Here is a 14250-nt window from a genome sequence, read left to right as displayed (position 1 = left end):
TCCCCAACCCCAACCCCAACCCCAACCCCAACCCCAACCCCAACCCCAACCCCAACCCCAACCCAACCCCAACCCAACCCAACCCCAACCCCGAATATATATACAAACAACACCTGAACCTACTTTACTAGAGAAACTAATAATAATCAACATATCATTGTTTATCATTACGTGTGTGTTTGTGTATGTATGTATGTGTACGTAAGCAAGTGGGTGTCACATAGATATATGTTCTCCCATAGACAATATAATACAATGTAATGTTATATACGCCCATTTATAATGCTAATCTAATAATATGAAAAACCCTTTCCTCCCCAAACAACAGCAACCACAACTATCTCTCCCTCTCACCTAGCAGTCGATCTTGCACAAACTATAAAAAAGTAAAATAAGTTCTTCCTAGTAATACGAACTAATTATCACGAACCTCGAATAGCAAAGCATTCGCTTACTCTAAGACCGCGAATAACTCTCAAACATGGTTTTTGAGCTCGAACAAAGACATCGCGAACTAGAATAATAGCAGCAATCACACGAGTCGACCAAAACAGACCCTGATACTCTTTATCAGAAACTGAAAAGAAACCTAGAACATAGCTACAAGCAGCTTGAACACTACCAAAAGAAATGTGCAAGCTCACTCAACAAAAATGCCATCAACATACAGCTACGTGAGATGGTCAATAAATACCTGCAACTCGATAAGTAACTCTCAGAATAGAAGCTGGTCCTTATTGACACACGCAAATAGTTCAGTCGCATCCAAAAGAGCATTAAAGCCGAACTCAAGAAGATGAACAGAAATACGGAGTCATATATAAACTATTCGAATGAAAATAAATAAGTGAAGAGGAAGATTAATAGTTTGAGGATTATTGAGGATCTGACTGAGCATGTTTAAAGGAGGGTGCAGGATAGTGTCATTGGGCTGAAGGAGAAGGAGAGGTTTTTTTAGAAGTTGGGGGCTGTCACTTTCGGGGAAATCAAAAAGGCTCGCATGGTGTCTAAGTTGGATATTGTCAGTCAGGGCATGAAAGAGGATATCAAAGAGGATATCAAGGAAGATAGTAAGAGAAGGAGTAGAAGAATAAATACAGAGGCTTCCAATACTAAGATCGATCAGACATTATATCACAATCGCCCTAGCAATCGATACTAAACTCTCCAAGCAACTCCAAACAACAACAGATATGACCACAGCTCAAATATCCGTAAAAGCATCAACACAAATGCAAATCATATCAAACATACAAAAAAAGACAGTGTGAACAGTTTGATCGACCGCAAAAACAGCCTGGAAACAAAACAATCTAAGCTACTTTAGCTCATCGAGGGTCAATCTATTTACACATCTGAATACGAAGCCCTTGAGGATAAGTTTGTCTAGCTCAACAAATAACACAAGAGATTAACAAAATAACTTTAAAAGCAATAGGCCATAAAAAGAATAAAATATAATGAACTAAAACTCAAACAATAGATCTAAGTCTGTGATGTCATTTTTCAAGTGGCAATCGAGTTTGAAGATTTAGTCGACCCTCTGAGATTTGATTCTATTGGGATATTCGAGAAAGGCTTAATTAAAGATCGGAGGGATGAGACTAAACTGTTAGAATATCATATAGTCGATGATCGACAGATGCTCAGAGAAATGAAAAAAACGTATATAACAGGGTTCATGGCTTATGAAAATAAATTCGGAATTGTTTGTATACGCGCATCATACACAAACACATCTCGAACTATGTAGAGTGCTTAATCGCATGCAAAAGCCAACATGGTAACACCAGTTTATTCGCAGATCTCTGACAGCTACCTCAAATAAAAATGCAAAGTAAAGAAAATTGTACTCACTGACCCCAAAGATTACTTACAATGGCTGAAAATATACTATCATAAGTAAGGTCGCATTGTGCGATTGGAGGCATTCTCACATAATAAGATAAAATTCGAAGTTGGCAAAAGCAAATAAGAAATAAATTACGATAGTGACAACATAGTTGCTTATAAAATTGACAATGCGGCAAATTAGGTGCCAGTTTGCTTAAAAGCCTGTTATCAATAAATAGGAAGTATCTAAAATAAAAAAGAGTATGTACTGGCAGGTCTGGGATGGGAGATCAATGTCTTAGAATGATATTTTTATATATGTGTATGTCTGTATGTGTGTATATATATGTGGATAATTATATGGGCATCGTAATCACAATGTAATCATAATCGCAATGATAATCCTTAAAGGGTTATAATAAATCAGTAATAATCAACAATGAGACTAATGACCCACAACCTGCTGATGTGCAATGTAGCAAACTGCAAATAGAATAACTACCCGCTAAGAATATAAGTCTAACAATCAGTGTTCAGAGACAGCCCATTCACCAGCTAAAAGATATTATCAATAGTAAAGAAACTCGATTGGAATGCCCTGTACAAAACTGTCAGTCTGATGGGCGAGCAGAACTTCCCAATTAACCCATAGGAACATCTAAAAGACATCGAATTCCAGAAAAAACTGCATAGAATCTTATTTAATGTACTTATTGCTGATATCGATAGACCCATATTATGTGTGGTAAGATGACATGCGAAGGCTGCAAGAGAGAGTACCCAATTATCAACGGCATTCCGAATATGATCCTAAACGAGTCCGAAATATGAAATATGATAGTAATACCTTATTTATGCATTTAATCTGTTTATATTTATTGTATGATAGATTCGACGGATATAAGTGCAAGGGTTACTACTAGCTGATGCTATTTATTCGTATAGTTACTATTTGATATATTTTGACAGATTTGATGGTCAGCGGTGATTATTATATTATTAGGGTTATTTGTTTAGAGTGTTTTGGCATATGCTTTCATCTTTTATGTTTGGAATTTATTTTAATTACTTTATGCTGGAATTTACACTCTGATTTGTTGTTCGTGTTTATACATACCCTTATATGTGACTCATACATAATCTACGACTCATAACAACTGATAATATAATAATAAAGATAGAAGCACTAATTCGAGGCAATAACCCATAAATTAGCAAACCCTAAAATATTAATAAACAAACATTAAACTACTCCTTATAAACCCTAACCCTCGATAATCTCCACAAATATAATCAATTTTATACATCTCATAGCCCAAATATCAAAATATACATTCTCAAATATATCACCCTAAAGCTGAAACCAACAAATAATAGCATATATCTCCAACCACAAACACAACAGGTATCGGCAAGTTCTTCTTTAACAGCAAACAAGACAGTATGATGATACCACTGCTACACACTACCCACACCCAACTTCTGTACTGATCACTCTCATTGACTAACAAGCATTCCCGGATCCATAGCATTACTGCAGCAGCCAGAATCAAACCTATTGATGCAGAGCAAACCCCATTTATTGCTTTGCGTAATGCTGACTGTGAGCGATACGTCTGCCAGAATGGTAAGATTGCCATGAGAAACAAGAAGCAAGGTAGATAGAGACCAATGAATGCACTGATGCCTCCCCAAATAGATTGACTCACAAATGTGCCAATGTACACTGACAAGTTGAACATAGGGCCAGGGAGCACACTTATCACTGAGAAACCATTTGCGAAATCTGTGTATTGAATCAAGTTATAGGGTAGGAAGGAAGTATACATTAATGGCAGTATCACATGTCCACCTCCGATGACCAATGCCCCAATTTTATAGAAGACTCCAAAAATAAGCATTACCACACTATACTCCCCATCCCCAGGTTTCATATTTGTCAGCATCACCATCACCAATCCCAAACCCACAAAGAATATCACAATATTCTTCACTCCATAACAGCAGCTCGTGAATCTACCCTCAACAGCAGATCCACTTTCATTGGACTCATTAACACTGTTGTTCGGATTAGCAACACTCGAGAAGAAGTAGCCAAATATCCCAGCCACTACAAATGTAACAATTATTGTCGATGAACTGGGCAGAAACAAGTAAACCAATGCTGAAGCAAAGACAATAATACCCATGACTAACTGTGAGGCTATTTTAAGGAAGAGATTGTAGAAGGCTTGCAAGATCAAAGAGATTGCTACAACTCTGAGCCCTGGCAATATGAACTCTAAGGATTTTCTATGTTAGTTTGACTGTACAATTAGGCGAGTGAGCTGATAGAAAGGCCGCAAATCGACATAATGATGAATGTGGGTATTGAAAACAATAAAAATGAAAGAAATCCACCCCAAAATGAGCCTGTTGCATACATCGATACTGCAGTGAGCAATTGAGTGGAAGTTGGGCCTGGTAATGATTGGCAAATAGTCATCAATTCGGTAAATTGAGCATCAGATACACTATGGTTATAGATGGATGGTTTACCAGTTCATTTCTGTGACTAAGCGTTTATGAAAAATGCCGATATGAGCCATGGGGCCTCCATAAGTTATTAGGCCTAAATTCCATGTTTTAGAGATGTATTATTCGATGGTGTAGATGTTCGTGAAGTGATAGACATCGAGAGTCTTCTCAGTGTCTAGGTTTTCGCTGTTGTGGCTCGTTATGTCTGACATCTGCATCTGGTATATATCTTATTATCGATGCAATAGCCATATCTATATATGATAGATGCATATGTATTGAGATGTTCAGATGTTCAGATGTTCAGATGTAAATGACAATAACATTGGCCTAATATCCCTTTATTATGAATATAATAGTACATAATACAAATCTAACACAATTATTAACTTCATGAAATTGTTACGATCAGAATTAAATGGATATAATACCACTAAATAAACATATTCATTCCAAACAACAAATAATAAAATAAGAATAAACAAACCCATAAGTCCTAATGTACTCAGAACTAACCATCCTTAAACCTGTCGATCAATCTTCAGATGCAATGGAAAATATTGCAATTAAAAATAACACAACTGTTTCAACTTGCGGGTACATAACTTGTGCTACAGTCGAGTATCTCGCATAGCAAACAAACTTAACACCAGAAGCATTGAAAGATCTTAACTTACAGATATTGGAGCCATACATCGTGAAAGTTATGCAAGCAATAACAAAAAGCAGACGACAATAGCTTAAGAAATTCATGACGAAGATGACAGATGCGCAAAGGAAGAACTACATTAAAGATTGGGTGGCTAATTTTGAAATTGCTGACTATCTCGAATCGATCCAATAAAAGGTTGTGAACCATAATATCTATTTCTTTCGGCAAGTCAGCTACGACCATCCCAAAGCCCTCGAAACTGTCAAATTCGAATAGGCAGAAAGAGTGAAATAAGAGTAGGAATTCAAAGGAGGTCTATATTTCTATACTTCATTCCAGCCATTGACAAATCATCGCAAATAGGAGTTTATCGAGCAACTGAAGGCTATCCATTAGAATTAGAAGCCGATTCTTATAGCAACTGATGTCTTGGGACATTTTAATACAACTGTAATCATCAAAGGCAGGAGCTATGTGTTAGATTCTTTGCCATATGTTTAGGGTCAATATGATCGAGGAATCACAGAGGCAATTTGTTACTATTATAAGCAGAGTTTCTTGAAGGAATGATCAGCTATGTTGGCAATGCATTGTACTATATTGTGTGCTTTATGTGATTATAATATGCTATGAGTGTCTTTGAGTGTCTTCGGGTGTGTTTGAGTGTCAGATTAGAAATGTAAATAATCTGTATTGCATCGTATTGTGCTCCGCTATATTAAATAGAGTGTATTATTAATATGGGATATTGGTTTAATTATATATATATATTTATAGCCACTCATGGGCAAAGTTATTCGATGTACATGATTGCTCATATTTAGGTCAGAGAAAAGGCAAAGCCTGTAGCGTCTATAGGACTCCTAAGTCCAAGAGAATTGCTGCTCCCAGATATCGCAACCTCGATTATGCTGAAAGGCAAGGCTACATCAAAGGTGTAGTCAAGACAATCAGACACGATCCGGGAAGAGGTGCACCATTATTGAAAGTTGATTTCAGGGATCCTTACAGATACAAACATAGAACTGAATATTTCTTAGCAGCAGAAGGCACATACTCCGGGCAGTTTGTTTATTGTGGGAGAAAGGCCAAAGTTGCTGTCGGCAATGTGCTTCCTGTCAACCGAGTCCCAGAAGGTACCACCATCTGCAACATTTAATCATCTGTTGGAGACAAGGGGTCCTACTCAAGATGCTCAGGCACTTACGCCACTATTGTCGGTCACGCTGAAGATGGCTCAAGAACAAGAATTAGATTGCCATCAGGATCCAGAAAGACCATTCCGGGTCACTGCAGAGCAACAGTAGGCATCATCGCAGGCGGAGGAAGAAATGAAAAGCCCATAATGAAAGCTGGTGTGTTGTTCCACAAATTCAAGAGATTACGCAAGAGATTCCCAATCGTTGCAGGTGTTAGAATGAATCCCGTAGACCATCCCCACGGTGGTGGTAACCACAAGCATTTGGGTAAGCCAGGAACCATCAACAGATTTGCATCTTCGGGTCAAAAAGTCGGTCTTATTGCTGCCAGAAGAACTGGTCTCATTCGCGGTACTAAAGCTGTCAAGAATGTTCCATAAAAGATTTGATGATCGATCGAGATTATTTCTACAAATTATTCACTTATTTAAATGTGTTAGGTTTGTTACGTTATGTTCTAAATATTATATATGATGTTGAAACTGTAAATTGAGAGACTTTGAATTGTGCAAAGGCCTCACTCTCACTATTAACAGTCTTAAAATATAAAGATTGAATGATATTGACAATCATTTTTTTCTGGAATCAATCTTTTTTGCGTAGAACTCAAGTTCTTTGCCCTCAAGGAGATATCCATCAGCTCTTCCCGACTGTCCCGGCCTTGAGCTAATGCACGCAAGCAATCTTTGTTGAGAAAACTGATCAGAAACTTTGGCATCGATTACTCGATCCTTTTGTCTCTCAGCAACTCTGGCTTGGGCTCTTTGAGATTTGCCAGCTGTTTCAACAGCCACTTCTTTTGTTTTTTTACCTAAATAAGCAAATAGTGTACCAATGTTGAGGCCATAGTGGTTTAAGTACCATGCGGAAAATGGAGTGGCATCGATTTGGACAATACAGTTTTTGACTAATGTTTTAGTTCTTACGAGCTCATTGTTCGAAGCATTATAGACAACATCCAAGATTCTAGTCTTGCGAGTAACTGACTCTGATGCCCAGTTGAAGTTTCCTTCTTTAAGCCTAAGGGCTCTGAATTTGTAATTTCCTCCTCGGACTCTCACTCTTCTGATCCTTGCTTTATCGCTAACCAATTTAGTGTTGGAGACTGGTCTTGCCTTTTCAAAAGCTCTCTTTTTTTGGTGGATAGGCATACGGCCCCCTGTCAATCGACGCTTGTGTCTTGAGTCTCTCGAAATGCCCATGGTTATAAAAACTCTATTATTTATCGAATATTAAATTGATTAAATGCCAAAAATATCTCCAATAAATATACGCATTTAATATTATTAATTTAATTAATTAATTTTTAGAGTTGGTGAATGGTTGAAAAGAAGATCTGTGCCAAGATAAGAGAGCAGCAAAGTGATGCCATCAGAGTCAGCATCGAGAAGCTGAAAGACGAGCTCAGGACTCTCAGGAACTCCAAGGCCTCCTCAGGCAGCGCGACCAAGCTCGCCAAGATAAAAACAGTGAGAAAGAACATTGCCAGAAACCTCACTATCCTCAACAGCAAAGAAAGAACGAAATTAGCAGGAAACATCCACATTGGCTCAGGCAAAAGAGCCATCTTCTTAAGAACCAAGCTGACAAGAGCATATAGAAGAAGACTGACAAATTCCCAGAAATCTAAGAAAATCGTAAAAACCGTTAAAAAATAACTAAACTTCCCAGTTAGGAAATACGGTCTTAAGGCTTGAAGTGATAAATGAACATCTCAGATCTATACATACTATTTATTTATGTCCATTTAGATCTGTCTCATATTATCATTATCTTATCTGAGGACTCCTGTTGTTTTGTGTTGTGTTGTCACTGTGATCAATTGAATAGCAATTGGTCATTGGACGCACTCCATTTTATATTGGTGTATTGGTGTATTGTGTGGATGAATGAATGAATGTGTTTGTATTGTAATGGCGAGCATTCTGAGAGATACCAATTTAACTCACATAGCCGAGATAATATTTGTAAGTGAAAGTGAAAAGCATGTAAAATAGAACAATAGTGATAGAATAGTCAATTGCATTACTTCTAAAAATTACTCGATCTCCATAATATTGACAAATGCTCACAAAGTAAATTTGAAGCGAAGAATATAAATAAGATCGAAACTATTGGCAATTACTCGCTAAATTCCAACAATGCATCGCAAAATAGATACCTTTAATAAATAATAATCAATATTCAGTGTCCGGCGCATTGTTATGATTATTATTGATTGGTTCAGCATTGGTTCAGCATTGGTTCAGCATTGGTTCAGCATTGGTTCAGCATTGCTGTCAAATTAACCTGAAATCGAAGAATGTTTGATCTTGATTGGATCATCGAATCGTACAGATTGTTTATTATATGCTGATTGATTTGTAAGCCTTTATTCAAGACCATTATCCAGCTAAGAATTGCACTACTCATCATAGTTGTGGGCTAATGCTGAGGATGAGATGGAATGAGTGAAACCTGATCCTAATCGATATGACCAAAGTGAAACATATTGATATATAATAAATATAATAGATGTACAGACAAGCGACAGATACTACCCTCTCCTCAAACCCCAATAAAAATTTCCTCTAGAGATTCTAGGGTCGCACAAGCACTATAGGCCGAGCCGGCCTCCTGAGTCTGCTCGATCAACAAGATTCCCCCAGTAATATCCAAATTTATTTCAGCTAAGAAAAATGCATAGGGGCTCTCCCGATACGCCGAGTAAGCCTACATCAAACCTCGCATGTAAGCAAGGAACCCGTAGCTTAGCAGAATAATGACCAACCACTTACTCTAAGCCGATAAGAGATCATCAAACCAGTCATTTAAAACTGAGCCACGCAGATCGATGGGCTCGATGTCGAATTTAGGCTCAACTAACCGCAGTGCACAGAAACTAACATCCCTAAATAGCCAGAAATTCGCACTAAATATGCCAGTGATGAGTTCGATGTAACTTAAAACATAAAGGAAACCGAATTTAATCGCGATGAGCCAAAACAACCAACTAAACATGAATAATAACTACAAGAAAAATAATGATGATCGGTTCAAACATTTAGAGTTCCTTAACCAATTTGAGGAGAGAATGAAAAAACAAGGCAAATGAGCAATTATGGGGAGTTTTGCAATTTATGTCGATTACTGATGATCGTATTCATTTAATATTGCTATTCTGTTCAGTTTATCGAAGGGGCTGTTCGTTGTCACCCTTCTCAGCATATTATTACTATCACATAAATTAAATATTCATCTTATACATATACACATATTAACATACACATTTAGACACTCACAGATACTTAACATTTCAATTACAGACATACAGACATTAATTAATATATATAAAAAAGAGCAGAAGAGAGATCCCATGAAAATTTAGTTAATAAAATGAAGACAGCCCAACATAAATAATAATAGTCCTCTAAGATGACTAAAGTGACAGCAACTGCAACTGATGGGGATCAGCATAAGCCAAACAATCAAAAACAACAACGCAAGATATGCTTGTAGAGAATTATCAAGATGACTGGAAGAACAAGACCTTCAGGCAATTAGTTTGAAGTGTTCCAATCCTTCGATCGATTGGCTGGAGGGCTTGGTTGTTCATTTGTCTTTGTGATGGTTTATAAGCATAGACATACTCATTGTGATGCGATGAACAAATATCTGGATCTATCTTCATCATTATTCTAATCTCCAGGTGCTGTTCCCGAAGTGCAATACCAAACAAGCTAGATCTTAGGATTATAAGATCCAAATATTCAAAGATCCAAAGATCCTCCTGATATATAATCCAATGCAATTCTGAACCAGTATAATATCAGCCAAATACAAAATATTTCAAAAAAGTCTCATTCCTATCAGCATATCCTCATTCTCATTCTAATTCCCACTAACTCACATCATCCTTAATACCCTCCCCTATTATACATGATGATTCCCAATGATAAGACTGATAAATGATTGTTTATAATCAATCTCCATACACATACTCCCAGATATCATATATTAATTGAACCATGAATCGAACCAATAAATCAAATGTTAAAATCTTAGTAGTATCTTTAGAAATTCCGGACCTTATCTATTTACTTTTCTTTATTGTTCAATTCGCTGATTAATTTCCCAAGGCTCTGAAATTATGTCCAAATTGAAGGAAGAGGGCATTATTCCTTTAATTTCGCGCTCTGATTAATTATTTTAACACTTTTATTTGGTTTGCGTGTGTATTATTTTCGTTTGAAGCTATTACCGCCTGTTTCCTTCAATTTTTATTTGGCCCGAAACGAGTAATTTATGGAATCACATTTGTTTTATCGATGCTATCCTTCGCATATTATGCAGTATTTCGATATCATACTGAATTTCTGCTCGATTAGCAGTTAATACTTCAGTCTATAGTAGTCTTCCTATAATATCAGCTATATTTACCATAAGGTTATTGCTATCGAGTAGCTCCAACCAATGCTAATACTTTATTTTTTAAACTACGCACAGATCGATTGTGCGACAGTTAAATGTGTATGAGAGTCCTGTTATGAATTAATACTCACCGATTGTTTTTTGGCTATTTGATAATGAAATGACTTTTTCTTATTATTTGTGTTGGAAGTAGAATTTGCAGAGTCCATTCTTTATGAAATATATGTTTCGTTTTGAGGGTTAGATTTTGGAGTCAGATTTGAAGAGAAGAACACCATCATCAATAACTTCACTTTCTATTTTCATTGAGATTTGTTTTTAGAGGGCTTTAGAATTGGCGAAATGATTAAAGATTCTCAGATACCGACAAAAACCCATTTCAATAAGCAATTACTCTTTGAGAGTTAGTGGGAATTTATCGATGATTTATCTTTGGCCCATTACATCCATTTTCACTTCGACTTACCAAATCAATTAAAAAAAGTTATGGACTTTGCGTCTGATTTAATTTGAGACTCCTTTCAGAGTCATAAACTGATCAAACTTTTGGATATTCTTTCTATCTTAATTTAAAGGTGTACTCATGGAAGATACGCACCGATTCAGAAGATCCTAAAACTGTCACTAAAACTTCGCCTGCATAAGAGGCCAATAGCATGAAAAGGGTCATAACAATGATCGCATAGAACTAACATATTGAAATGATTACAATTTCTACAGGGTTTTTGCCGAAAGGACCAGGCGCTAAGGTGGAAAGAGTTCCCGAAGAGAATGATTGTGCAAATATATATTGTTGAGTCCAAGGCCCATCAAGTAAGTTTGGCGAGTAGGAAGAATCATTGCTGAGCCAGTAGTATTGCTGATTGTCGCCATAATACTGAATTTTCCAGAGAAAAAGATCCAGTCCTAAGAAGATACAAGCTCCAAAATCGCCAATAAGCAGGACGTCGAAAGCAAGCATAACAAGAATAAAGAAATTGCGGAAAGTCCGATTGTACTTCAGGGAGCTCGTGATTTATTCTTGGCATTTGAATTTTTTAATGTAGAGGAGGACCATTGGCAGAAGCTGTAGGAAGTTGAGATAAAATTGGCTCACAATTAGGGGAATCCCCAAGAATATCAAAGCTATAATATATGAATATTTGTATACTGATAATGTCGATGATGAAGTAATATCCCAAGTATTTCTTGGCAATGAGGTGTTTGTCATCGATAATCCTCCCACTTCCAAATGCATAGTATCCTTTATGGAAATTAACTGCGATGTCCACCAACAGGATACACATCAGAGAAACATAGGCGATCAAGTATCCCATTATTGCTATTTCTTATTACCAAAATTGATTGCCTAAAGCAAGTGTCAAAGATATCTGAAACTCGAGAAAATAAGCAGCCATGATCACTATAAAGCTCCACAGACTGGTCCAATGGGACATCGGATTAATATACAGTGAAGAATGCTTAAAAAATACTGTCTTTGTGATAGTTTTGAGTTGGTCAGGATCATTTTCATTTAAGACTTTGAGTATTTTTGCTCTTGCAACTTCAGGAATATTATAGAGCTTTAATTGAGTGTCTTTTGGGTTAGTTAATTGTGTAGGCTGCAGTTAAATTTCTTAAATGTTGGCTTCTTATTTCTTTTAATTCTTGCTGTTCCTAAATATCATTTATGTATTATTCTAAATCAAGTTAAACGATTAATATGTTAGCAAATGCCCGACATTTCAGCAGTTCGTTTAACTTAAAATCAAGAGAATTGGAAATATCTGAATCGAAGGCATTTGTTGGTAATGTTAATGCTTAATTATTCGACACATAAAATATAGGAGTTTAGGGGTTTGTAGATCAGCTTATTTACTCCCAATTTGATTTAATCAAACCCAATAAAATCTAATTAAGATTAGCAAAAATAATTATCACTGCTTTCGGTATTCACAATCTTTATCCATCATTTGTTTCCATCTCTCCCAAGAATCCTTTGAACTTGCTCTCTTGAAAATTCCTTATATTTCGGAAGCCTTATTATTTTATAGTAGCTGCAAAAATACTTACTTCATCGTGCTTCTTACCTCTGCAGAACTATCGATTATCATATTGCTCATAACACTCACAAGTTTAGGATTCTCCTTAAGCAGCTGACAATCAAACTATTTGGTCTCCATTATCTTTTCGAGGCATAGAGCAGCTTTGGCCTTGACAGTAGCTGATTTGGCATTGCTGTTGGAAACAATTACAGGGATAATCTTGGTTGCAGTGCAATACGCGCATAAGGAAGTCATACACTTTCGGACCTATTCAACAATGAATGTGTTTGCATCCTGTGCTTTCTTAAATAATTTCAGGAATATGGCCTATAAAAAGGGATCCATGGCTTTTTTAAAGGTTTCGCACATCTCTGCTAAGGTAATCATAGCATTTTTGGCAACACTTGATCTTAGAGATTCTACTAGCTTCAACACTTAGGGCATTATGCCAGCCATATTCTGTGTGATGCTTGGGTACAAATCTTCATGGTTTTTAATTATTCTTCGAATTCCATCCAGCGACTCAAATTGTTTGTTCCAATCATTATCTTTGGGCAAATTAATCAGAATTTGTTTAAGCATATCCTTCGGATTGTCATAGGGCGCCAACTATTCTTTGGATACATACTGGGTTGCCTTATAATCAATGGTGTGTTGCTATTTTTTCTATGATAATCATAAATTTACAGTCCCTGATTTTTTTATGGAAAAGGGTTCCATCGCTGAAGTTTTTGTCACAGTTTCCTATTTATCTTTTTCGAACTCTTCATCTTTTTTCAGATTATTGGAATAATCTTTATTTTTTCGGTTCAGTTTCATTTTTGGTTTTTCTTCGACGTAATACTCTTTTGCTTACTTCTTCTCCTGAATGTACTTTTCAGAGGCATTAATCTCATCGGCATTCTTATTCATATATTCCTTTGATTAAACCACCAACACATTCTTGTCTTACTTGTCTTATTTAGGTTCGATTATAGGCCGCTTTTTAATTGGATTCGGTTTAATTGGTAGCTTTCTTTATTATGTATTCTTTTAGATTGCACACTCAAAGCTCATGCTTGAAAATTTGTCATCATTCTTTTTTTATGCAGCGGCCTCATCATTACTTTTAAAAGTGTCGAAAGTGTTCGCGGTTTTATACGAGTTAGAGCTGGTCGTTGCTAAAGGTCTTTCCTTATTCTTTTGAACGGAGTTGCAATAGGAGAAATCTTCTTCAGTTTCAAAAAAGTTCTTTTTGTTCCCAAATTCAACTTTGGTCATCGATTGTTCAGACTGTTCAACTGGGGCATTCCTCTCAGGTGCTTGCCAAGTCATAAACTTTTTTAAATTCGGTTTTTCATCCCAAGTTTAAATCTTTTCGTTGCCTAATTTCTCTCTAAGTCTTTCGAGGAACATATCATAATAGACCTTCTTCAATTTCTTGCCCAAAATAATCTTGCACTCCTCCAAATCGTTTGCCACACTAATCTTCACAAGACAATCTATAGCTTTGATTTTGATCCTTGTATTTTCGTTGAGAAGTTGATTTGAAATCTCCCCTAAGACTAAATTTGGGTCGGCAAGGATATTGCTTGTGAATATTTATTGCAAGAAGTTGAGAATTTCTTATTTGCCT

General features: G+C 36.4%; 1 protein-coding gene and 1 pseudogene across 1 annotated transcript; both read left to right on the top strand.

The window, feature by feature from the left end:
• The first annotated feature begins 1000 nt into the window (after positions 1 to 1000).
• Positions 1001 to 6603, top strand: LOC148299005 (large ribosomal subunit protein uL2-like). The gene is given in 2 exon segments (XM_088276459.1): positions 1001 to 1070; positions 5827 to 6603. Coding segments are annotated over 2 exon segments (825 nt in total). The 3' UTR covers positions 6582 to 6603.
• Positions 6604 to 7520: 917 nt separating this feature from the next.
• LOC148299004 (large ribosomal subunit protein uL29 pseudogene) lies at positions 7521 to 7859 on the top strand (annotated as a pseudogene).
• Positions 7860 to 14250: the final 6391 nt, after the last annotated feature.

Source organism: Brachycentrus maculatus, unplaced genomic scaffold (genome assembly GCF_059751285.1).
Source record: "Brachycentrus maculatus isolate JH-2025_06_01 unplaced genomic scaffold, ASM5975128v1 h1tg001435l, whole genome shotgun sequence".
Taxonomy (NCBI): Eukaryota; Metazoa; Arthropoda; class Insecta; order Trichoptera; family Brachycentridae; genus Brachycentrus; species Brachycentrus maculatus.
This window is presented reverse-complemented; position numbering and strand designations above follow the sequence as displayed.